The sequence below is a fragment of the Emydura macquarii genome, unplaced genomic scaffold (assembly GCF_026122565.2).
Source record: "Emydura macquarii macquarii isolate MOO-44397 ecotype Brisbane River unplaced genomic scaffold, CSIRO-AGI_Emac_v2 contig_1254, whole genome shotgun sequence".
Taxonomy (NCBI): Eukaryota; Metazoa; Chordata; order Testudines; family Chelidae; genus Emydura; species Emydura macquarii.
The window spans coordinates 1,356,589-1,381,850 of record NW_027131391.1 but is presented as its reverse complement, the minus strand read 5'-3'; the positions used below and the strand labels follow the sequence as shown (position 1 = coordinate 1,381,850).

The 25,262-nt window shown below is 48.5% G+C and overlaps 1 protein-coding gene across 1 annotated transcript in view; it reads left to right on the top strand.

Annotated features, from left to right (window-relative positions):
* Nucleotides 1-25,262, top strand: part of BCR (BCR activator of RhoGEF and GTPase) — a 119,664-nt gene that overhangs the window by 80,312 nt on the left and 14,090 nt on the right. The window contains exons 9-16 of the mRNA XM_067550010.1: nt 8,696-8,817; nt 9,704-9,872; nt 11,404-11,523; nt 12,498-12,573; nt 13,316-13,420; nt 16,143-16,217; nt 17,288-17,385; nt 18,439-18,570. Of these exons, the coding sequence (XP_067406111.1) occupies nt 8,696-8,817; nt 9,704-9,872; nt 11,404-11,523; nt 12,498-12,573; nt 13,316-13,420; nt 16,143-16,217; nt 17,288-17,385; nt 18,439-18,570 (897 nt within the window). The remainder of the gene's footprint in view (nt 1-8,695; nt 8,818-9,703; nt 9,873-11,403; nt 11,524-12,497; nt 12,574-13,315; nt 13,421-16,142; nt 16,218-17,287; nt 17,386-18,438; nt 18,571-25,262) is intronic.

Here is a 25,262-nt window from a genome sequence, read left to right as displayed (position 1 = left end):
CTTGCAATGCATAATGCATTTTTTATTTTAATGAATAGCCAGCTTGCTTTGATAGCTTTTATTCATTAGTTACCTCCCTCCCGTTGGAGATTCCTTTGGGGGGAGCAGGCCAGTTGCAGTAGTTCAGCCTCTTCCGTTCACACAGTGCTCAGGTGCTGGCCTCAGTTATTTGCGTGCATATAAAGGGGCTCTTTTTCCAGCCAGCAATAGGCTCCTGGTCCCCATCTTTAATGTGGAGTGGTTCTTCCTTTTGCTGAGCCCTGTGTAGGGAGGATATAAATCCCCTTTGCCTGCCTCTCGCTCCTGCTTTCTTCTGCTGGATTGCTTTGAATTGGTGAAAGCAGCCAGTGGTTAATCCTCCCTAGTGACAGGCTGCTAAAAGTGGGGATGGTGTGTGGGGGGTTTGTGTGTACACACAGGTCATAGCAGAACAAACACCACAACCCTGAATACACAACGTTCTACCTCCTGAAAGGTGTGACCCAAGGTGCTGTGGGGAGTTATTGTACATTCATTTGCTACAAGGCACTTGCACATCTCCTGTACACAATGAGGAAAGCCAGGGCTGCTCACTCAGAGGAGCCCATACCCTCCCATCCTACCCACTCTCTGCTGCCAAGCCCTGCACACCAGTTGCTCCAGTCGTGTCAGGCACAGTGGGCCCCTTGCTCTCCTTGAAGTGCATGAGCTTTGCGTGCATTTAGAGCTGAGGGTTGGGCTCTAGCCAGGCTGTAGAAGGAGCATTGTGCCACATGGAACGGGCCAGCTGAGATGGGAGTGTCAGGTAATGTATCTGAGAATGTTCTGGCCTCTGGACAAGGCGTGGTGGAACATACCATTATCGAAGGGATGAAGTGGGAAAATGCTGAATGGAAATATCTGTAAAGTAACTCCGGTATCTTGAATGGGCTCATACACTCCCCAGTGCATGTGCAAACTAGGATGTGCTGTGACCTTTATGACATGGTGAGGACAGCCCAGCACATCTCTCAAAGGCTTTGGTATTACCTGTCCCCCTTCTCTGCAGTGTCTGCTTATTGTGAGATACAGCAATGCTGACAAGGGAAGGAAGAGCTGCAGATTCAGCCCCATTGCCTTTGTGATCTGTGCATTTGATCCTTAGATGGGCATTGAAATGTGAGCATAGTCCTGAGGTAGCCTGTGATTCCTGGCGGGTCTCAGACATAAGGACGGGCAGAGTTGCACCACTTTCTGCATGATTCAGGGACATGGGCAGGACACTAATTACAACAAAAACCAGAAGAAAAGAGGGCTGCAGTCAAGGCCAAGGCGTGGCTCTGGGGCTCTTCTCTAGCCCGCTGTGGGGGGATTCAGTCACTTGTCTCCCCAGCATGCAGCCCATGGACTTACGGGGAGGATGCAGTGTCTAGGATTTGGTCAGTAGGATGGGAGCAGGAGATAACCACAGGCACCCATTGTGGGGGGAAATCCTCCTGCAAAGGAACAGTAATCTGGAGGGAGCCTTGTGCTTCTGGGGATGTATTTTAGCCCCAGATTCTCCCCGCCCAGGAGCATGGAAATGCCTCCCTCCCTCTCCTTCTCTTTTCTCCTTCCTGCTTGTTAGTGTTTCTGATTGATCCTTCCCTAAGTGCCCACTTCAGTAACATGCCAAGTAGCAATAAAGAGCATGCCAGGGTGTCCCTGAGTTGCACAGAGCCTCCTGATTTACATGTGAGAAGTTCTGATTCCTTCTCAACTTGTGCATGTGGCCCACTGCAGCGCCAAGCCAGCACCTTGTTTTGTGGGCGGGGCCTCCTTTGCTCACAGCTTCACCCTCCACCATTCATTTTCTTTATTTAGTTATAGGGGATCTTTTGAGGGGAAGAATCCTCAAGCACTCCAGGAGGATCAGTCCCCAAGGTTATACCCCGGGATCCTGCACAGCCTCCAGTGGGATGGTTGGTTGGCACCACATTGGTGCAGCTTTCACTGAAGTTCCTAGCTGCAACTGGTATGAGAATGGCTGGCTGGGGAGTCAATGTCTCCTCTCTGAGCAAGGGCTTAATGCTGAAACCTCCCACTTGCCTTCCCTGTCCAGTTCTGCCTTTTCTTGTAAAGCAGGAGTTAATGGGCCTGCTAAAAGCACCGAGTCTCTTGGGGGGGAGAGGCAGATTCCCACTGCTGGAGGCTTCCAGTCAGTCTGTCTGAGCCTAACTCATGTTTTTCTCCATCGTATCTGAGAAGTGTAAGCCTGGTTCTAGACGGCACTCTCCATATTTCTGAAGTTGGTTGGTAGATGCATCTGAAGGAGCAGCCAAGTGACCTCTGAGTGGCAGAGCATCATTGGGTTTAGGGTGCAGTCTGACTAGGGAGAGCTTGTGGTAGGGAAAGAGAGAACAATAGGGGACTGTTTACAAAGGAAATGTTCAGGGGCAAGGGTGTGAACTGGAGCTTCACAGGGCTTGTGTGCTGGTCTCGGACAGCTTGAGGCCTGGGACCTGCTGCTTCTAGTGGCCCTGGCCAGATGCTGTCTGCAGCAGTGCTAAGAAATACAATTTTAGATCCCACATACTCTGTCTCCTAGCTGAAGCCCTATAACTCCCACTGACAGTTGCTTTGGAAAATGAAAGGCTGTTAGAATATTAAGAGAAGCCCATTAATTCCTCAGCAGATAATCCCAGTGTCCTGCAATGCTGCTCTTGCATCACACACACAGGAATCATTCTCCTTTTATATGCTGCAGAAACCCAGATCACGTCTTCCTCAAGTACATGTGCCAGTATCCATCCTTTTGTGTTTTACCATCCTCCTGCATCACACATGTTCCAGTCTTTCCTGTAGCGCTCACCCACACGCACTGCTGTCTTCTGCTGTCACCACCCAGGATACACCTCCTCCTCAGCTGTGACATGCAGACAGCCCTTTGCAGATCTTAAATCCACATGAACAGCTATTACAAGTTTTACTTTGTTTGTCTGAGATGCACGAAGCAGGTATCCTGCCTTGTTACCCGGAGTTAAATAATACACGACAGCAGACAGTGCACTGCATTAGAGACAGCGAGCAGTGGCATGAAAACATGGTGCAATGAATAAATGAAGGAACAGGCGGTTGTGAGGCTGACAGAGGGAATGAGATACTGAAAGGCAAGGGAAAGAAGAGATGAAGAAGCAGGAAATGCAGGGAGGCTGTTCCAGGTGACTGGAGATGCAGAGGGGAAGGCACTTGCACCCAAAACAGTGAGATGCTGACAGAAAAGGGAGGAGGCAGGTGCTAGATATGCAGAAGGAAGAGGAAGCAGGGCAGAGAGAGAAGATCTGTGAGATAAAGCTGGAGCGTACGTGGGGACTCAGCTCAGGGCTCTTGCATGGCAGCATTGAGCACTGCACTGGCCAGAGTGCTTCTCATCTTACGGTGTTATTGATGGAAGTGTGTGCTGGATGTCCAGTCCCCATTCTGCCATTAAGCAAACAGGTTCTGGATGTTTCTGTAGCCCATATGCTTTCTCAGGTTATTTGAAGGATGGGGGAGGTTCTTGTCTTATGTTTTCTATACACTGGTGATTCTGTTGCTATTTCGCAGTCAGGCCAGGAGGCAACTTCAGACATAATCTGGATAAGTGCTTCTTTGGGGGTGGGTTCTGTAACTCTGACAGGAGAGCCGTGCAGCAAACAGCCATCTGGCCAAAAGACCCTTTGGACCTAAAGTCTCTTGTTAACATCAGGTCCCCAAAAGAAGGCCTGCTGGCTGCCCCTCCTAGTGAGGAGATAGCTAGATAGGGAGGCTTATGGTGGGGGAAAGAGATGGGGAGGGAAAGGAATGGGGGACCCATGTCACTGACTTGAAGACATCCTGACCTAAAGCACCAATACCCTGCAGCTGGGGTTTGAGCTGCTGGGGTCTCTTCTGTATGGTGTGAGTTGCCCAGGTCTATGGGGTGCTGGCTCAGTGGCCGGGTTGGTGAGGACTCTGGAGAGGAAGTGAACAATCTCTTCCTGCTCGGGAGCTGATGGGGTCACATCTGTGAGGCTGGTCCTGTCTCCCTCAGGGAGGCGGTCTTACCGCAGGCCTGTGGGGCATGTTCCCTGGACCTCGCTCCACTGCACTTCGGCAGCTGCAGCTGTTTCCCTGGGCAGCAGATTGTCTAGTAGGCTCCTCGTTGAAATCTGCCTCGTCTGCCCAGGGAGGGCCTGTGTGGTTGAGGCAGTCTGTGAACCCTGGGCCTGTGCGGACAGGTGTTGGGGATGTCTGAGAAGCATGCTCATTTCTCCTGGGGTGAGATGGAGGGGGGGCTAGGGCAGGGCTGACTCATTCCCAGAGGTTGGGGAGAAGCACCCTTTGCTTCCTCACAAAGGAGCCTGTAGTCAACTGGCTGGGAAATCCTTTTATTGTTTCCCTCTGACCTGCTGAACCCTCCCAGCAAGATGAGTCATCACAGCAAAGGATGTGACTGGAAACGCTCCCCCCTGCCCCAATCAGTGATCAGCAGCATGGTGTGCACCTATTATACCAAGTCTTGTCAAGTTTCAGGATAAATCCATCCCCCAGCTCAGATTCAGCACCCTGCTATGGAGAGAAAGGTCCCAGCCTGCTTTATAAAGCCACTTTCCAGGCTTCCTCCCCTTCACCCCTCACCCACAGTAGCTGAGCTCCCTGGGTCATTGTCTGTGGATGGGTCCCCCTTGCAGGGACATCTCTTCTATGGGCTCATGAGTCAGGACTGTTTAAATAGAGTAGAAAAGGAAAGCAATTCCTCCCTTTGTGAGGCTTGGTAAATATTTCCCTCCCAGCCGCTGACTGGAATACATCCCTCCACCCCCTTCTCTGACTTCCTAACCCTGACTAGAATACATCCTCTGCCAGGCCCCGCCAGCCTCCTTTCCTGAGAAATCCCACCTCCGTAGGAGTCGTTCCTGTGTCTCATGCTAGTCTCTTGTCTCATGGATCTGCAGGACTTGTTCCCCACGTGCTGGTTCAGATAAACTCAGTATAGATCAGCATTGCCTCAGAAACAGCATTGCAGGCTGACAGGATGATGGCTCTCAAGATCACAGCAGGGCTCTGCCTGTTGCAGCTCTGAGCTTCCTGTTTGGGTTGATGGGGAATTTTGGACATGGAACTTTTCTGAACAAGTGGGAACCTGCTGCTTGGAAGAGTCTGCCTGGATGTTTATAGACAGCAGCTGTGCAAGTGTGGCCCCTGTGGCTGAGGCTCTTAGTAACACAAGGGAATGGATGCCCTGAATGGGGTCAGAGGAGGGGGTGGATCTAGAATCCCAGTGCCAGGTAAGAATATTCACACTTTCAGTCCCTTATGGCCACTGTCTTTGCCCGCACTCACCCCCTCCCTTGCACTCTTGTGATGTCAGAGGGACCAGGGGGGAACCCTCAGCACTCGGTTGGCTGCAGTTCCTGGTTGAGTTTGGAGCCATGGCCTAGGTAGTCCAGGCCTGTGGAGACTCTTCCATTGTGACCGTCAGTCTGGGTATCAGAGCACTGACAGATCCAGAGGGGAGATGAAACTGAGCCAGAGCCAAGCAGCACAGGTTAATCCTCAAAGAGTTCACACGCATCTGTGCAAGGACCAAGTATTAGACTCTTTGCTGGCTTCGCTGAACTTCCCCGAAGGGGGTGCTCTGTAGGTGACCTGGCATTAGCTAACAGGAATAGCCTCATATGAGGCCCCTGTAAGAAGGAAACTTTCTCCTTAAGCCAGCAACAGCTCAAAAGGACGAGAGTCCTGCCTCGAATGGGCCACTCTATGGGCAAGAGCTGCCTTTCAGTCACCTGTGGCTGGTCCCCTCTGTTTTCAGATAGAAATTTAGAGACACGGTTTTCTTCATTGGGGCAGAGGCTTCAGACAGTGGCCCTGCTACTGCTCCCCATTGGCTTTAAAGTATGTTATGAAAGGAACCTCCTGCCTGGCTCCTGAGCGAATAGCTGGGACCTTGTCAACCACAATCTCACAGTCCCGACGTGCCCGGCAACAGCCTCCCCGGGCAAGATTGTGCCACGAGACCCTCATGGGGTGGGAGGAAGAATGGAGGATCAACATTGCACCCCAGAACTGCTGCGGGGTAACGATGGGATTGATGTGTGAAAACATATTTACACCTAAAGACGGTGAGCAGAGATTTGTCTGGCAACAAGCAGCTGTTCACGCGCCTCAGAGGAGCAGAGTCGATTTGCATCATAATAAATATTCATCAACTCTAAAAACATTAAATTAGAGTTCTGGATTGCTGAAAAATACTCCTTTTTCTGCCTCATTTCTTTTTCACATTGAACTCTTCCCAGCTGTGGACATGGGGGTTTTCCTGTTGATAAAACCTATCCTTTATTTCCCTCCGGACACTCCTGGTTCTATATCTGGGCTGGAAGTTGCTGTCTAGTCCTGGGTGGGAAATGAGCACACACCAGTAGTGGAGATATTAATGCAGACAGGCAGGCTTTCAAAACCCAGAGAGGATTGAGGAGGCTCACGCCCACATAAAAATAAACATGGACACATCCACAGACCTTTCCAAGCCTGGCTCACTCTTGGATTCCACTGCTCTCCAGAACCCCGCCCAGAGATGGTGCAGTGATCTGTCAGGAACAGGTTTACACCAGCGATCGGGTGGAACATTTGTTGCTTGTGATCACAGAATTGCAGTGACATTTGGGATTGACAAGCATCCCTGGGACTGATTCCTGCTCTCTGGCACCCAGAAAAGGCTGTAGTGCAGCTTGGTGCAATGTATTGGTTTATATGGGAAAATGTATGATGCTGTGACTACGAACATGGAAACAGGAAACACAAGAACCAGTTCTTCACTCTGCTTTGTATTCCCCAAGTGGGTGGGCACGATCACACCTACAGATGTGTCCTCTGCGGTCAGAGTGTTTTGGGAGTGTTGAGTTGAACAGTGAGTTAATGCACTGGTCATTACATTTGGAGACTTTGGTTTAAATTCTGATTTGGTTTCAACTAACTGGATGTCTCAACTCATCCATTTCCCAGTCAAAACTGAGCACAGCTTGAGAATTGGCAATTTTTGCATGAGAGAGCCTGGTACTGAAATAGCAGAGATACTGTAGGTTAGGAGTAAGGTGCACTGGCAAAGCTGTCTGTGTGGGGGATAATGGAGGGGGCCGAAAACAGCTGGGATGGTTCGATCAGGATTGAATAATGTTGGCAGAACTACCACCATAATACCTAGGCATAAAAGTTATTTCTGGAGCACCAATCACCATAGTATCTAGGTGTGTGGACCCAACACTGGAGTAACGGTGGTGATGTAGGTCAGAATTAGGGTGCATTGGCAGAGTAGTGCAGAGGGGCTGCTCGGTATCTGGATTAAGGCAGGGTTGGAAGATTTTCACTTTTGTGAGGATCAGACTTGCCTCCAGATTGAACATTCCCGAAGCCCAGTTTGGAACCCCTGGCAAGATTACAGGTCCCCTTGCTCATGCTCAGGCTATCATCGATTCTGACTTTAACGAGGATGCTCTGAGTACAGAACTGGGTTTGAAACGTCAGAGCAGCTTACTGATGACTGTGTACTACTGTCTGGTTTTGCTTGAATGATACTCCAATGTTTACTCGAGAGCCACAGCATTAACTAAGAGCCCTGCAGTCTGAAACAAACCACTTGGGCCAAGGAACTCATTCAGACCCTTGAAACTAGGAGCCTTTCTTCTGAGGGGCAGCAGAGCTATGCTCCCTGCTAGTTCTGAAGTCTGATCAGTGGCTCGTGTTTTGGGGAAATTATATAGGGAATGTAAAAAGGCTTAAGTAAATACATAAGAAAAACACATCCAGATGGGACTGTTCAACTAGTGGCTGATTAGGGACCACTGATGGATTTGCTAGCTATATCTTTTCTAAGCAAACATAGGTCCCTTAGAATAGCAGTGCTTGTTGGAATAGGGAAGCAGCAGGAATATTTAGCAGCTGCTGCTTACAAACAGGTTCAGAGTGGGGATGGGGGTGTTGCATGTGTTCTCCTTTACTCCTTTACTCATGTGATTACTCAGTCTGGATTTGGTAGTTCTGTCTGAATGGCTGCAGCTAGAAATGAAAGCCTATCTGGTGAAGTGGTGTATGGTGCCCTCTACTAGTGAACGGTGGAATTCCTTGCCTTGCTGTTGAAGGCTGCTGGTCTGTCAATGACTTGCCATAAATTAAAGCAGCTGAAAGGATTTTGCTTGCTATTTCTAGTGAGGTTCCTTTGAGTGAGGTCAGGCAGGTGAAGTTTCAGCTCCCAAAGAAAATGCTTAGAAGGCCAAGAGTGACTGGAAATCAGGACTGAGCATGGAGAGTCTGGGTGACAGAGAGGATGGCCCCAGCCAAGTCACTGTGATGGTCCTTTGTGCAAAGTAGGCATCATTATTGGGATCTGAGAAAGCCAGATGATAAAGCCCCAATGAAGGGCATGAAGGAGACAGCACGAGTGGGGAAAAAAGTAAACATGCAGGCCAATTAATGAGACACCTCAACTGAGCATTCCTTTCTCAGGCCCCTCTTCAGTCAGGCACACAGAGAGAGTCTTCCTTGGAGCAGAAAACCCTGGAGAGAGCAGTGGGTGGGGCTGGCATGCCGTGGTCCACCAATGATCGGTCACGTGAGAATCTAGCTTTGGGCTGGTGCTAGGGAGGTTGATCTTACCAGTGATGTTGATGAGGAGCCGTAGTGCCTTGGCTCAGAGACCCCTTCTGTCCTAACTAGAACTGTGTCTCCTGTTTTCTGACAGCACCGGCAGCTCTTGAAAGACAGTTTCATGGTGGAGCTGGTAGAGGGGGCTCGGAAACTGCGCCACGTCTTTCTTTTCACTGACCTGTTCCTGTGCGCCAAGCTCAAGAAGCAGCTTGGAGGGTGAGGATTTCCCTGCTTCACACCCTGGTTTCCTGTGCTTCACACCCCATGCTCAGCAGAGCAGTGGACTTGGCAGAATGCTAGTTTAGTGCATACAGACTGCACCTGTGTGCCCAGCTCAGCCAAGCTGCAGCACATACAGGGACTGGGAGTATTGTACAGTGTAGCAGTGTCTTTCAGATGAGACAGAGCCAGGGTCCTGATCATTAAGGGAGTTAAATATTGCATGGCCATCTTCCTGGAAAAAATTCCAGCTGGGATCATTTAACTCAGCCTCCCTTAATTCCCCCTGCAATTTCAGATGGTGCTCTTCACTTCCTATTGCAGCCTGCACCTAGTGTTGCTCTCTATCTCCCTCTAGTAGCTGGATCATACAGAGGTTTATGAGGCAGCTACAGCTTGTGAAAAGCTTTTACATCAGGCAGCAGAGGCTCATGCTTTTTAGATCCAGAGGTCCCAGGTTCTGTCCTCTCTGCCAAAGGCCCACCCAGGGGCATCGTATTATATGGTGGTAAGCTCTTGTGTAGCAAGCTGCTGCATTCCACCCCAGAGATGGTTGTATTTAAAGGTATCACTATATTTGTGAAGTGCTTTGGGATCCTTCAGGGTGAGCACTTGATAAAAAAAAAAAAAATCTTTGTGCAACACCAGCAGGCAGCATACTGTACATAGCATTGTAGAGGGTATTGGCTTCCCTGAGCTTCATTGCTGGAAAACAGACCCACCCCAGCTGTGCTTCTAGCTCAGGGATTACAGTGAGGTTGAGCCCATTTCACTATCTTGTAACCTGCAGTGCTGAAATGACCGGGTGGGGGGGAGACAGAAAGAGCACTGTGAGCTGATGAAGTGTAAGTGTGTTTAAAGTCCTGTCCCCGCTTCTTTTCAGGAAAAGCCAGCAGTATGATTGTAAATGGTACATTCCGCTCACAGACCTCACCTTCCAAACTGTGGATGAATCTGAGGCAGTGCCCAACATCCCACTCGTGCCTGACGAAGAACTGGATGCCATGAAGATCAAGATCTCCCAGATGAAGAACGACATCCAGCGAGAAAAGGTAACAGCAGACGGAGCTGCCTTCCCTATGTCCAGCATGCATGCTGCATCCCAACCTGGAGACGGGATGCTGCTGGGGTAACTCACCTCCAAGGTTTGTTTGGACAGGTAGTCCTGATAAGCCACAGCACTTGGTTGAGGCATGCAGTGCAACTAAACAGTTGATTACGCATGTAGTTGATGGGCAGGCAGCTCTAACGAGGCATGATGCATTTATCCCGTGTGTGATAGTGTTCTCTGGGCATCAGGAAATAACACAGCGTCCAGCAGCAGGGGCTTGCGTGTTCTCATGGTGTTGGCAGGCCCTGACCATGGTGCCAGGTCTTTGGGTGCACTTACTGTTGAAGAATGAATTGGGAGGCATGGGATGGCTTTTGTGCCGAGGGCACGAGAATGGATAGAAATGTAGAGAGCCTTTTTTCAGAGATTTCAGCTCGTGGCTATCTAAGCATGAGCCTGCATGGGGCTTTGGACACGTGCAAAGATATCTCTGAATTTTCACCATATCAACAGTGCCTTCTAAGTGTGTTTGAAGCCTAACTGATTTGGATGCATAAGCTGGTCCGTAGATAAGCATGTCAATCCCTTTAACTGTCAGCAATCAAACAGTGGCCTCTGTGCCTCTAGTGTTGCCCACTTTTCATTTGCTAAGCATGTGTTTTCTCAGGTGTAGCAGAATCCAAGCCTTTCTACCCACAAGAAGGAAAGACAAAAGTGTGAAGGTTGAGAGCCCTGCTATCTAACAAGCAGGGTACGAATACCTTCTGCATCTTGAGCAAAGCTTTCACCACAGTTACAAAGGACATATTTCCAGCCCACAGCCTTAGCTTGCTCTCCAGAGAAGTCCCCTGGGAAGAGGGGGACGGTATGAATAGAACCCATGGGAAAAAACTCTTAAAGGACTCAGCTGGTGATTCACGTGTGGGTTTGGACACTTCAGGGCCGGAGCATACACCTGACTGGGCTCTGGAATTTAGGCCTCCAAGAAGAATCTTGCTCTTAGTTGACCTCTGTTGAAAAGTGACTCAGATGCATATGACTGGGGGAAGGCCTGTGGGCTGTTATTGCTGCATGACTTGGACTTGGCTCCAGGACTTGCTCCACTTGCACAGGAGATGCTTAATAAGGGGTGCTGTTGACAGTGCTCCTCAGTGCAGTGTTGTGGTTGGAAGGCTGCTGAGCGGCAGAGTGTTGTGGGCAGGTCAGGAGGCTCTGAGTTGAATGGGCACGGTACAATCTGGAGCAGTGAACGGCTGCCCCGGGCAGAGCCTTCAGCGGGAAGGGTTCTTCAGAGGAACTGCTGTGAGTAGCGCACAGAGCTGGGCCTGAAGGGAAATGTATTGAATGTAGAGTTCCCTCTTTCCTAAGGGGGGTTGGAGCTCCACCGCCCCAACGGCAGAACCACGGCTGCATGGAAGTGGTGTTTGGCCACCAGTAACGGGAAGTGGGGGATAGATCTGAAAATGGAGCCAAATCTCCTCCTCCACATCGATTCAGGTGTGAGACCGCTGTAATGTCTCTCTGTTCTCTAGAGGGCTAATAAGGGCAGCAAAGTCATTGAGAGGTTGAAAAAGAAGCTGTCTGAGCAGGAATCTCTGCTGTTGCTGATGTCTCCCAACATGGCTTTCCGGGTCCACAATCGGAATGGCAAGGTAAGCTGCTCCACGGGTGTCTCTCTGGCCTTGTGTACAGGACTGAGAATGAGGCACAAGGGAGGCGTGTGTATGCCACTGTGCTCCACCCAAGGGAATCAGATCAGCTCGAGCGTGTATCAGTTTGTAATTGTCTCATCATCTAGTGGCTGGTCTGAAAATAGTTTCCAAGCTGCAGATGGCCAGCCTGTGCTGTGCTGAAGGCCTCTTTGGCAACTTGCTAGGAGACCAAAGATTAATTTGCATGTACATTTTCATTTTTAAAATAAAATCAGAAATTCACCCCTCATCTGCTACCTGCCTGTCCTTGGATCTAGCCAGGTAGGGGTGGAGGCTGCATCACTTCACCTGGGATGAAGCCCTGCAGCTGCGGCGCCATAGTCTTATCCTTTAGTTGGAGGGAGAGGGTGCTCCTCGGTTAATTTCATGACTGCAGGCTTCACTGGCCCCACGACTGCTAACAGACTATGAAGAGTCTTTTAGCTAGTGGGAGAGGCTCATGGTGTTAGATTAATCGCCAGTGCTGTATGCATGGGGTTAACGGTGACTGTGGTATCTGCGTGTACTCGACAATGGATCATTTCAGGATCCAGTCACCAACATTTTATTCAGCTCATTTCGAAGGCATTTTGGCATCTGTTTCCTTAGCCACACATCTGCCTAGTCCCCCATGGCACGTACTGTTGGGTGGCGTGGCCAGAGTAGACAGCAGTCATGGAAGCTTATGCTGCCAGAGTCCAAGCTGCCATTAATGGGATAGTTCTTTGAGGAAGCCTGGACTGCAGGAGTCCTTACTGGTGCTGATGGCCTGCTGCTGGGAGGGAGTTCACGTTGCCAGAGTCCTGGCTGACACTGTCAAAGCAGTGCTGGAAGGAACCTGGCAAATGTACTAGTGGGCTCTGTGTCAGTAACTCTCACTGGGGGGAGGTGGGTCAGAATAACATGTTCCTTTTTCCCCGTCTCTTCCTGCATAGAGTTACACATTCCTCATCTCGTCAGACTACGAACGGGCCGAGTGGAGAGAGAACATCCGGGAGCAGCAGAAGAAATGTGAGTGTCCCTTGGCCATTGAGAGCCCTTGTCCTAGGGAGTGCCAGAGACCATCCAGCTGGGTAACTTCAGAGCATATGCTCTTCCCCCTGCCAGGGAGGAGCAGTCAGGGAAGGGTTTATCAAATCCTTCCCCTATTCTAGAGAGTTAGAAGTGGGGAATGGCCCCATGCCACAAGGAGGAGGAGATGAGTGACTATCCAGGAGACAACGTGGATGCCTTTTCTTCCTATGCCCTCTCACTGCAGTTTGGGCCAATAGAGGTGCTTATACTTCCTGTCCCTAGATGTGAATCTCTGGGAGCTAAGGCACAGGGGGAGCTCTCAGCCATGGAGTCATTTCTCCCACTGGCCTGCCAAAACCAGAATTGTCTGCCCTTCTAGGGCAGTAAAAGGCCCCGCCCGTTCCCCTGGCCTTTGCTTGAAGGGGGTGATTTATTTTTGGAAAGGGGTTGGCTATGGCTCTGCTGGGGGAGAACAGTCTCTCTTGTTCTGTGTGCAAGATCCCGAGACTGTACATAGCACAAGTGAGCCCCTGCAAGTGGCTGGGGTGCAGCCTCCTGGCGGTATGGACAGGGAGTCTGTACTTGAACTGTGGTTCCTTCCAGCCACAGAAACGCTCCCTTATGCCGTCTGCTAGCATAGCCCTGGGAGCAGCCTGGCTTGGGGACGGGGGCGGGAGGGGAAAGGAGTGTCCATGGAGGTCTGTGCAGATACCATTCCCTCTCTGAATTTCCTTGGCAGGCTTTAAAAGCTTTTCACTCACATCTGTGGAGCTCCAGATGCTGACAAACTCCTGTGTCAAGCTTCAGACCGTCCACAACATCCCCCTCACCATCAATAAAGAAGGTAAGTGTGGCCGGCAGTGCCCTCGTGTGAACCAGCTGCAATCATAACCCACCCTCTACTGTTCCTTTACATCCCTCTTGTCCTGCTCTTACTATTCCCTCTGGCCAGAGGCTTCAAGTCAGCTGTGAGTGGATGGTCTTGTAAAACAATCCCAATTCCGACCACTGACCTGAACAATGCAGCTCTGCCGCAGCCTCTGACTGGATGAAGATTTGATTGTACAGTCCCTTAGTCTGAATAGATGAGATGCAGCAAGCAAAGGGAGGGAGTGGGGAGGGGAGGGTCTGATCAAAGGTTCCAGAGTTATTCTGACCCACAGTATAAATACAACCTGTGGACTGTTTTGCAGTTCACTTTCTCTACTCTTAGTTTCTCCTTTGACGATGAATTCCTGCCCATCTCTTGTGGCTTTACTCCATCTCTTCCATTTTTATTGGGTGGATTGTCATATTATTTCACTTATGACTGTTTCTTTTACTTTCCCCCATAGTTCAATGGACTGAAGTCCCTTCCCCTCTCCTCCTACCACTAACCCACTTGCAATTGTACCCACAGCTGCCCTGGCCACTAACACGCTTCTTCCTCCTGGAGTACAGCCCCTCCGCTTCCCTGGCACACGTGTGTCTGTGGGATTTGCTCTTTGAGATATTCCTTAGAGCAGGGCTTGACAAACCCTGGGCGCCAGGTCACCATGGCGCCTAGAAATTTAAGTCTGGCGCCTAGTATTTTTCCAGGGGGAGTGGCCAGGGCACCCATGTGGCAGGGCTGGGAGGGGGGAGCGCTGCAGTTGTCACGCTCCAGCCAGGGCACCCCGCCACTGGGCCCACGTGGGAGGGGTAGGGGGAAGGGGCAGGGCCAGGAGGGGAGAGCGGTTGCTGTGCTCCGGCCAGGGTGCCCCACTGCTGGGCCCACGTTGTCTGGCTCCTTAATTTTGGGGCTGGCTCCTAGCTCCAAAACAAATTTGTCGAGCCCTGCCTTAGAGTGTGATTTTAAGATTAACGGGCTGGACTTGAGAAAAAGATGTAAAATAGCAACATTCCTCCCTACAACTGAGACAGGCATAGGATTTTCAGATTGCATGTTTGTGATGGGGGAGTGAGGAGCTGTTCTGGTCTGCTGCGCTGTCTCCATTCTCATCAGCTGGAGACATTAGTGTGAAATTATTTTGAGCTGACTGTTGAAATTTTTGGACTGTGTGTTTGACTGGGAGAGCATTTATAATGAAATGAATCAAGGTGCTGCTGCTGAAGCAGCAAAAACATGAAATGAAACAAACGTAGGGAGGCAAAATCTCTGAGATGCTGGGAGCATGTTTGTGCTGGTTCTCAGTGAGTAGATTTGCAGAGGAGTGGTGCATGTCAGTTAGTGTGATGGTGGGTTTGCAGATACGAGTCCAGTATTCAGCAATGCTACCTGTACATAATCACTATGTATCGTATGGTCATCTCTGTAAGAGACAGGAGCATAGGCAGTCTGGCCTAGTGGTTGCTGCTGGGCTGGTGTTATGGAGCCAAAGGCTGACCATAAGGTTAGCAAGCAGGGATCAGAGTAGGTGCGAGAACTGAAATCAGTAGCCCAAGAGTCAGGGTCAGAGTCAGGCCAGGGTCATAGACAGAGGATCAAGAGTAGTTACCAGGCTGGAGTGAGGAAGCAAGAGTCAGAGTCAGGCTGGAGTCTGAGCTGAAGATCAGACCGCGAGCTGAGGTCTGGAGCCACAGCAAACCAGAAGTCTTCATGCTTGCCCAGACAGCTTCTTGGGGCACCCTCTAGGTTTAAGTGGTAAGCCTGGGCCAATCAGAAGGCCGCAGGGTGGTGTTGCTCTGATCGCTGTGGGCGGTACTTCCTGTGGCACCTAATCTCCACAGTGCCCCTTAGTGGTAGCTCTGCATGGCACCCTGTTGGTGATGTGGGAACGTCAGCTGCCTCAGGCTCCATAGACCAGGTTCTAGTCCCATGGATCCTTATAATCTCTGACTGTTAATGCCAGGCTAGTGCTTAAAGGGATACCAACAATTTAAGAATCACACTTCTGTCTGAAAAGTTTTACCTACTGTGGTTACAAGTAACAGCTAAGATCAGTGTCACTGAAAGATTAGAGAGAAAATTCTCGACAGAGAGATAAGAAAAACTGAGTCAGACCTTCTTAGTGCGGCCATAGACTGGCTGTGTCACTTCAGGCAAATTCCTTCACTGCTTAGTGCCTCTTTCCTCTGCAATTCTTGTCTGTCCCGCCTATTTAGACTTTATGCTCTTTGAGGCTGGGACTCTTGCTTACTCTGTAGAGTGACCAGTTAATTGAGGCCCTGATCTCAGTTAGGACCAGAAGGTGCTGCTATAATATAAGTAATAATATTTTTCAGTTCAAGTTTTGCAGTTGACAGCCCTTTGTGTAGAGTCAGTTTCACTATTTTCCCTGTAAAGTCAGTTGGTTTCTTCTGTTGTTTGGGTCTTTCGCAGCAACGTTGGGAAAGAAGAAAAATTAAAAAATAGTGAAGTGTGATTGTAAACACCCCAGAACTGTCAGGAGGACTCTGGGGCAGGACGTGGAGCAATTTACAACTCCTTTCTAAAAAAAAACTGACTAGATTTCATGTTCCTGCTACCCAGGTTAGACACCTCATCTTCCACCCTGAAATCTCTGTGATATAAATCTCCTCTCAGTGTCTTCCCCTTTGCCACTGCTGTGAAGCTGTAACTAAAATCTCTTGGGTCTTTTGTACAGATGATGAATCCCCTGGGCTCTATGGATTCCTGAACGTCATTGTTCATTCTGCCACGGGGTTCAAGCAGAGCACAAGTGAGTTGCAGATCTGTGACGTGCGAGTGAGGGGCGAAGGCCGAAGGTCAGGAATGGGGTATTCCGGGCATGGAGACGGCAGTTTGGGGATGCAGTGTTTTGTGAGGAGAGTCAGTGTGGGTGATTGGGAGTGGGGAGTTAGTGTAAATTTGGGGTATGCTGACTAGCTTTTCATAGTGATAAAAGCTCTCAAACAGATCACGCTCAAACACAATTCATTTCACTCTTAACCTGTTTTCTGTCATTTTTCTTATCATATTTGCTGCTTACCCAACAGTTTATGGGTAAATCTGCTGTTGCTCCCTCACTGCCCATTTTCTAACCGAGTTTGAACCTGCAGTGAAATCTCAAGGCTGGATCTCTGACATCACAGTAACCCTGCCCATGGGAAGGAGAGCAATGTAATCAACACTGCATTAGGAGTGGATCCAGCAGGAGGCAAAGCTGAGCAGTATGCGGGGTGGGGAAAGGGTCCTTGTTAAAATACACACACACTTTCAGCAGCAGCTAAGGTAACTCAGGAAGATCCCAATCCAATTTCCATTGGAGTCAGTGGAGTTTTCCTATGGGCTTTTCTGAGCATTGGAATGGACCTTAACTTCCAAGGTGCACACACTTTTCTTTCTGTGTCACTGCTCAGAAAAACAAATCTAAGAAAAGAGGAGACAAAGTGCCCTTTCTGCTAAACGACAGAAATGCACCTTCTGGGTTGAACTGAGGACTCTGTCATCAGTGTGTGCCAGTACCTGGGAGGACGCATTAAGGGTTTGTCTATGCTGAGGACAATTACACTGCTGGAGTTAAACCCATGCTACATAAGTGCAAACCCCTAGTGTAGACACGTTGCACAGTGTAATACAGGCCAAGCGCCAGCAGAGGATAAGCTGCACTAGTGCAGCCCATCTTTGCTGGGGGGTTGTACTGGTGTAGCTGGACTGGTTTAGCTGCACTGGTTCCAGTGTCCTCGGTATAGAGAGGCCTTCAGGTGAGAGAACATTTAGGAAGCAATGCTTATAGAAAAAGATTATGGTAATCTTAATAAAGCCTCTGATTCTGTGTCTCCCCTCCAGACCTGTACTGCACGTTGGAAGTGGATTCCTTTGGATATTTTGTGAACAAGGCTAAGACCAGAGTTTACAGGGACACTACGGAGCCCAACTGGAATGAGGTGGGTTTGGATGGTTCTTCATGTATCAGACATGCTAGCCATTGTGTGTCCCTTTGAGGCACAACGTTTGCAAATGAAGAGGCTGTTTGGTTTGCAATCTGTGCTCCATGAACTGGACCCATCCCACATGTGCAGCCCATCCGAAGGCACAGTCTGTGCAGGATTCCTGTCATTTCCTCTGGGCTCTTTCCATTTGTAGGAGATTTTAATCGTGGAGTATCACTGATAAAATAAATGTCTCAGCAGCAGATGCACTCTGCATTATCAGCCAGTTGATCATACAGCCCTTATTTGTGTAGATATTTTTTTTAATGTATCTGTGGAAATACATTGAATAAGGAAGTATTTTTCAAAGGGGAGGGTACACTTTTAAACTCTCAGCTTCCAGCATCCTGCTTCTTTATAGCAGGCTTATTTTAAACATATTGAAGTGTAATTAAATACAAGAAATACGGGACCGTCTATTTCTTTCAATAGTGCACGGCTAAAATACAGTGCAACTTGAACAAGGGACCAAGCATCCTTCATGCTCACCTCTAAAGTGCCCCCCACATGGCCTTGATACTGTTCTGCTTGACCTCTCTTTAAAACCCATCGCACAAGGTGAGAGATCTTGGTCAGTCCCTTGAGTGGTCCCTGCAGGTTGTTTTCAAGGATGCAGAACAGAGTCAAATATCCAGAAGACGCTTATCTCAGTGGTCCCCAAACTTTTTACCCCATGCCCTCCCCTTACTCCTGTCTGCGCCAAGGTCGGGGTTGGGGGCTGCAGCTGGGAGCCAGGCCATCGGGAGGCTGCAGTCGGGACTGAGGCTGGGAGCAGGGCCGTGAGGCCGTGGCCAGGTGCCAGGCCCAGAGCTGAGCTTGGGGCAGAGCGGGGCTGGGTGGCACTGCCTCCCTGCCCACCATGGTGGCTGTCCTGGCCCCAGCTGCACCCCTCCCCCAAAAAATATTCCTCCGTGCCCGCCTAGGGGGGCACGCCCCCCACAGTTTGAGGAACTCTGCTCTATTTCCTTGTTAACTAATTGCTGCTGTTCTCCTTCTTACCCGTTTCAGGAGTTTGAGATCGAGTTGGAGGGCTCGCAGACCCTACGGATTCTGTGCTATGAAAAATGCTATAACAAAACCAAGCTCACCAAAGAAGATGGAGAGATCACAGACCGAATCATGGGGAAAGGCCAGATCCAGGTGGGGCTGTGCTAATCCATTCCCAGACATCGCGCTAGGATAAACAATGGCGCTTTTGAATCCTGGAGCTCCCTCGTCTCTGTTGAACACGCCGAATGCTGGCAGCCAGGTTGGGGATTCTTCCTCTGAGGCACAGCTGGGAAATTAAATATGACACTGGCCATTTCCAAACTCCCCTGGCCCCTGGCTGCAACAATGGAGGCATTCTGCAGGGGGGTTACTGTTGGAGAGATTTGGGGGATTCATTCTCTATCATGTCTCAAATCCTCCCTGGAGAATGCACGGTCACAACTCAAAGATACTGAGGCCCGTGTGCTCCATTTGCACAGAGAAAGTAAGGGGAGTGGGTGTGTGTGTTTGAAGCATGGAGTGGCCTCTATCAGTCCCCAGGTAAAACAGTCTAGAGGAAATGCTGTCTGCCCTAAATTACCTGCTGGGAGTGAATCGATGTGATGGGAAAACCAACCAGGACATACCTATTGCTCTGACGACAGCCATATCCAGAATTTAGACAACCAGCTTCGTCTAAGAGATTTAAATGGGCTGTTTGACCTCTTCTTCACTGAGAAGCAGCTTGTGGCATTTCTGTGTGTTTTGCAAGCACCAGAGAGGGTTGGAGAGCCGATGGGTTGGTAGTGAAAGGGGCTGATGTTCCCAGAGAGTTGAATGGTGGTGGCATAAAGCTCTGGGCATTAGGTTTCTGGCAAAGATCCCAGCTGTTGCAGGATGGGCGCGTGTTGAACACACATGTTGCATTGTTCCATTTCCTCCTCCGAATCTCTCCCCTTCTTTTCTGAAGCCCCAGTTGTCCCAAGGATGGTATTTGTTTGAGTTAGATTGTAAGCTGTTCAGGGCTTGCACCCTATCTGTGCGTGTGTTCTGTAAAGCATCCTGCATGCTTATGGCACTCTATGAAATAACTTCCAATACTCTTCTCCCATTTCTGTCTGTTTCCTCGCCACTCCCTTGATTCAGCTTTCTTGGACAGCTGAGTGGTAACCGCACAGGCCTTGTCCTTCTATTTCAAAGGAAGCTGAGTCTGGGTATGGTCCTGCAGTTCTTGTTCATTCTTGGGTCCTGTCAAGACTTGGTGTCGAAAAGAGCTGCATGAGACTTGCTCCTTGCCTTCCCTCCAGGCAGCACGCTGGCTGCCATTTTGTCATCAAAGAAAGCTTTGTCACCAGACCAAACCGCTGGAAGATGTTTGAAAGAAAGCAAATATTCAGATAGTAAAATCAGAAAACAGGGGTGTTAACAGGCCACTTCACCTTGGATGGTCCCTTAGTTTAGTATCAGTAGTTAGCACATATTCTATCTACTCAATCTTTTATTTAGCTGTAACTAAAGCCATGTTTATACATACAGCACTGCAGCAAGTCTGGTGAAGACGCTCTATAAAAATAATAAAACCACCTCCGTGAGTGGCAGAATCTATATTGGCGGGAGAAGCTCTCCTGCTGACGTAGTGCTGTGCACACGAGTGCTTATGTCAGCGGAACTCATGTCGCTCGGGGGGAGGGGGGAGTTTCACACCCCTGTGTGACATAAGTTTTATACCAACATAGTCTGTAGTGTAGACAATAGCCTAAGGCCAGGTCTATACTACAGATCCATATCTGTTATATCAGTATAAATGCGTCACTCATGGACTGTGAATAATCCACATCCCCGAGAGATGTAGTCATACCGACCTAACCCCCAGTGTAGGCAGCGCTATGGGAGAGCTTCTCTCGTCAACTTGACTACCATCTCTCGCAGAAGTGGATTAACTATGTCAACAGTAAAGTTCTCTCGGCAGCATAGGAGCCTCTTCATTTAAGTGCCACAGCGGCTCAGCTGCATCAGTGCAGCATTTTAAGTGTAAACCTGCCCTTAGTACCTTTCCCAGACCTGAAGAAGAGCTCTGTGTAGCTCGAAAGCTTGTCTCTCTTATCAATAGAAGTTGATCCAATAAAAGATATTACCTTGCCCACTTTGTCTCCCGCATAGCATGCTAACATCGCTTCGGCTGTGCAGACTGATGCTACACTTGTATGGAGCTTAGCAGCAAGACAGGAGATAAGTGTCAGCCCTGAAACTCTCTGTGCTTTCATCAGCGCACCCCCACGTCACCAAATCCAGGATTTTCAAAAGGTTTCAGGTAGAGCTGGTTAAAAAAAATTCATTAAAAATTTTGGACAAAAAATGGCTTTTTGGCAAAACAGACATTCACAAAAACTTTTCATTTTTTATTACATTTTTTCATAATTAAGAGAAAAACAATTGTTTTTTGTTAAATGTCTCTTTTCAGTCCTGAAAACAAAACAAACAAAAATTAATTAATTAATTAAAATTTGTTTCTTGGGATTTTAGTTTTTTGACAAAAACCTTAATGTTTTCAAGGAAATATTTCAATAAAACCATTTTTGACTGGCTCTAAAATGAGGTTTCTACTGTAATCCTAAATATAAACCATCTCCCACCTTTACATGTTTTATCAGATTTTTTTTTTAATTTTACAAAGAAACCCTCCTATCACAATTCTGAACAGGCTAAAATCAGGCCAGGCCAGGCTGTCATTAATTCTCAGGAACTTCTGTCTCATCACAGTATTTATTTTTAGGACTATTGTGTAGTTTTAAAGGGAAAAAAAAAGGTCCTAAAAATAACCACTCTGCTGGGATCTATGTTTATAAAAATTGTTACGGGCAGATTTTTTTTTTTTAACAGGCAACTGAACGCTCCTCTTAAAATCAGGAAATAATTCGAATATAACAAAAATCATGATGATAAGCAGGTGGGAATTCTGATTAGTGGTGTTAGCATCTGCTTCTTTTGCTATTTTGAATATTTGTTTTCTTTCAAGACTTTTTTCCAGAGGCTTTTGGTTTTTTGGGTTTTTGGTTTTTTTTTTTCACTTAGTAGCCTCTGGAGCGTTCTGTGTTGTTGTCATTATTCGAGCCAAAGTCTCCCCTCGGTAAAGATGGATGCAGTTCTATGGAAGCCAAGGGGAGTTGGATGAGTTTTTCCAAGGGCTCATTCAGCCTAGTCTCCCAGAACAGTCGGGGTCACATTCACATCCTCCCATTGCAAAAACTAGGAAAATTTTTATTTTGGCTAAAACCACCGTGTATTATAAACCATTTATTATTATTGTAAATCTGTGATTTCCCACTGCTGGGATTTGTGAATCACCAAACTCTGTATTGCAGAGACAAAGACAATGAGTCTAGGAGACCAGGGCTGTGTTTTCTGTGAAATGTTTATTAGCTCTGTCTGTTACATAATGGTAGAGGAGGAAGGAAGGCTGTAAATTGGTCCATGTGTGCAGAAAATTGCAGAGGCTTCCAGGAACAGGCAGCAGTTTAATGGCTCCCATTGCTCATATGTTCTTTTCCTATGGAATGTTTCACCTACCTCTTTTACATCCACATGTAAGAGTTTTATTATTGTTTGTAGACCCCAAATTTCCCCCTGGATTTTATGAGTCTCAACTTCATTATGAGTGTGCTGCTTGTGAACCTAGCAGTAACACCCCCCATTCCTCCAGCCCTTTCTCTCTGTTCTAGGAAGTGCAGCAAGCTGAACAGCTCTTTAAAACCCTGTGTATGCACAGACATGCCTGCCTACCGTATCGTATGCACTGATAAGTGAAGTGGAGACAGAAGATGCGCTTTTAGGGAACAGTAGGGGGATGAATGGTAGTGTCAGGGTATTGTTTCCTCTTACCATAGGAGGGAACTCCTGGTTTAGTTAAATGGAGACTGTCAGTTCCACTCATCTCTAGCTAAGATTTTTTTCCTCTCCATTGGGTCCTTTTGCCCTCTGGATTTTGCCCTTCTCCATCTGGCAGACTCGTTTTCCTGTGTCCCTAGCTCTGCAGGAATCAACATGGATGCCTTTTGTTTCGTCTTCTGATTCTGCATCCGGGTGAGTGAGGATGACAGCAAGAATATGCCCAGCCTTGGGATAGGCTGCATGAGTAAACTGATGCTGTGCACTGCGATGCAGCTCCGAAAGTCAGTACAGTTCTGTGCAACAGTCATTTTCTCTGCATGAGCCACTCAGACAAGCCACACCTCTCCCCCCAAAACATTGCTGGAAAATCGGGGTGTGTGTGGAGAGGAGAATGTGACCTTAGAGCACAAATATTCTGGTAGCAGTGCGCCAGTATTCCTCTGTTGCCATGCAGGAGTATCACCCTTTTCTGCTTCTTTATCTGGGCTGGCTTATAGAATTGCACAGGACTATCTCCCTTCCTCTCGTCATTATTTAGACCTACAGATATATGTTTTCCATGCAAAACTGACGGTCACAGGCCGCAGCACCCAAGATCCGCCTCCAGCACTATTTTATACACTCGAGTTAATTTAAGCAGTTTGGCCATGCGGAACAGCATCCCAGCTATGAAAATAGGTGTGGAAATGAAGAAGGCTCTGGGTCATGCCTAAAGGGCAATGGGGGAAAGATTAACGTGTCAGTGGTGAGCTCTAGGAATAATGGGCCCCAGCAGGACTGGGTGCTTCCAGAAGAAACGAGCCATAGACAATACAGTTTCCCATCAGTTTCCATTAGAAACCGTTGAAGTGTGAAACTGCCGTGGAAATTCAATAAAGGGAGGAAGTCATATGAATAAATAACATAAAATGCATTGACCTTAAAGGAGGCGTTTCTTGTTTCCCCTGCCTCCCTTCCGTTGATTCCTCTTCCTCTTCCTCTGTCTTTCTTCCTTTTCGCCTTCCTGTCCCTTTCCTTTTCTTTGTCTCTGAAAAGCCAATGCACGCTCTGTGATGGCTTACTGTGCCAAAGAAGATCCTTTGTCCTTCGTGCCTGGCTTACCTTCCCCACTGACCCATGTCCTGCTGTCTCTCCTCCACGTGCCTTTCCCTACATTTCTAATTTGCGTCTCTTTTCATTTGTGCCTGACCCATGAAGTACTAAAAGCCCTCAGCTCCCATTGCCACCTCCTCATCGTCATCATGTTTATTTCAATGGGTGCCAAGGCTGCTCACCTGCTTCTAGGACATGGTCCTTCCTGCAGAAATCCCTGTGGTGCTCAGCTGGTTTGTGTTGTGGTCTGTGCAGGCTGTAGAGAGGAATATGCGTGGCTCATTTGTGAGTTTCGCTTTATAGCCCACCACAAGGAACACCATGAAACAGGCAGCTGTGAAACAACAGGGGTCTGAACAATGAGGTCCAATAGAGCAGTTGTGTTCACACTGCAGCTGAATCTGTGCTAGCAACAGCAGAGTTTAAAGGTGGTTCTGGCATGGTTTCCCTGAGCAAGGAAGAGAACTATGCTCGCCAGACTGTGCTATAAACTGTCTTCCCTATCCCACAGGAGGGAGTCTATGTAGGAAGTCTGTCCTTGCCCTCTTTGGTTGTGGAAACATGCTAGACACAAGTTTTAACTGTCTCAGGAGAGGGGTGGAAAGGTCCCTGGGTATTAAACCAACTGATAGTTTAATGAAACTTGTACACAGTCTGAAATCGCTGCAGAGACAGCCTTCTCTAGGAGCTCTCCCAGCCTTTGGTAACATGCTCGGACTGACAGCTTATTGTGGCCTAGTTTGCTCACCTTAGTTGTCCTATGCGTGGGGACATCAGCTGCCGATTTTGTTCTCTTCCTGGATGTTCCATTTTCCTGGTCATTCATCTATAAATCAGACCCAAGGCTAGTCAGTGTGACCCTCTGCTTGTCACCACCTCCACTCTCCGTGCTGAAGTGTCCCACTCACTAACACTCTTTGTCTTCATTCTCTAGGCCAGTGCCCTGTCTGTTCCAGTTGCCCTTTCCCCATGCTGTAGGTCAGCTGTTTGCACACTCCAGTATTGCAAGCTTGCTCAACGTTAGGTAGATTATGTTCTCTGCTTGCCTTTGACCCTGTTATTTCCTCCTGTGTTGTTAGGCCTGATCTTCCTGTCTTGTTCAGCAGCACCAATTTATTTTTTCAGGTCTCATTCTTTTATTTGTTTATCCCAGCAGCACTTTAATAACAATGTGAAAAGCACTTTAGCCTTGAATTTTTATGATTACATAATACACAGGGATGGCACTTGCCACCTAACCTTTAATTTCTCATGCACCTTCCTCCCAGCTTCCTCTCCACTGAGTACACACTGCTGTGTTTGGAGAGGTTCCAGCCTGGGGGGATTAGAGGAGTTCTTCCATTCTGGCATCCAGAGCTCAGGGGTGCAGGGAGCATGTGTTCAAGTCGGGGTGTGGGGGGAGAGATAGCAGCGTAAGTTGTATCAGCCTTTAGCAGGCAGCAAGGCTCACTCACAAAGGACAGCCAATTGTCTGGCTGTTGCTTCCAAAGAGTACTTGCCTGAGGTTGCTGACAGTCCTAAGCAGCCGTATGGCATGCGCTCTGGAGACAAAGAACAAGAGTGCAGACATCTGTTGACTTGCATTCATCTTGCCAGCCTGGTGTGAGTTAGTAACTGTGAGCCTGAACTTGGCTGATAACACCTGCTAACCTGAGGAAACACCATCTGGGGCCTGCTGCCACAACCCTTCCTAGAGCTTCTCGGGTGAATATTCAGAACACCCAGGCCCACTCTGAGTGCTAACATCCAACTCTTTCTCCTCCTCCACCCCCAGCCTAGCCACTGCTGCTAGGTCATGAATATACACCACTGTAAGGGTACATGGCAAAACACATCCTGGTCAAAGAGCCTCAGCCTTCTTAACCGTGGGAGAGATCACCAGA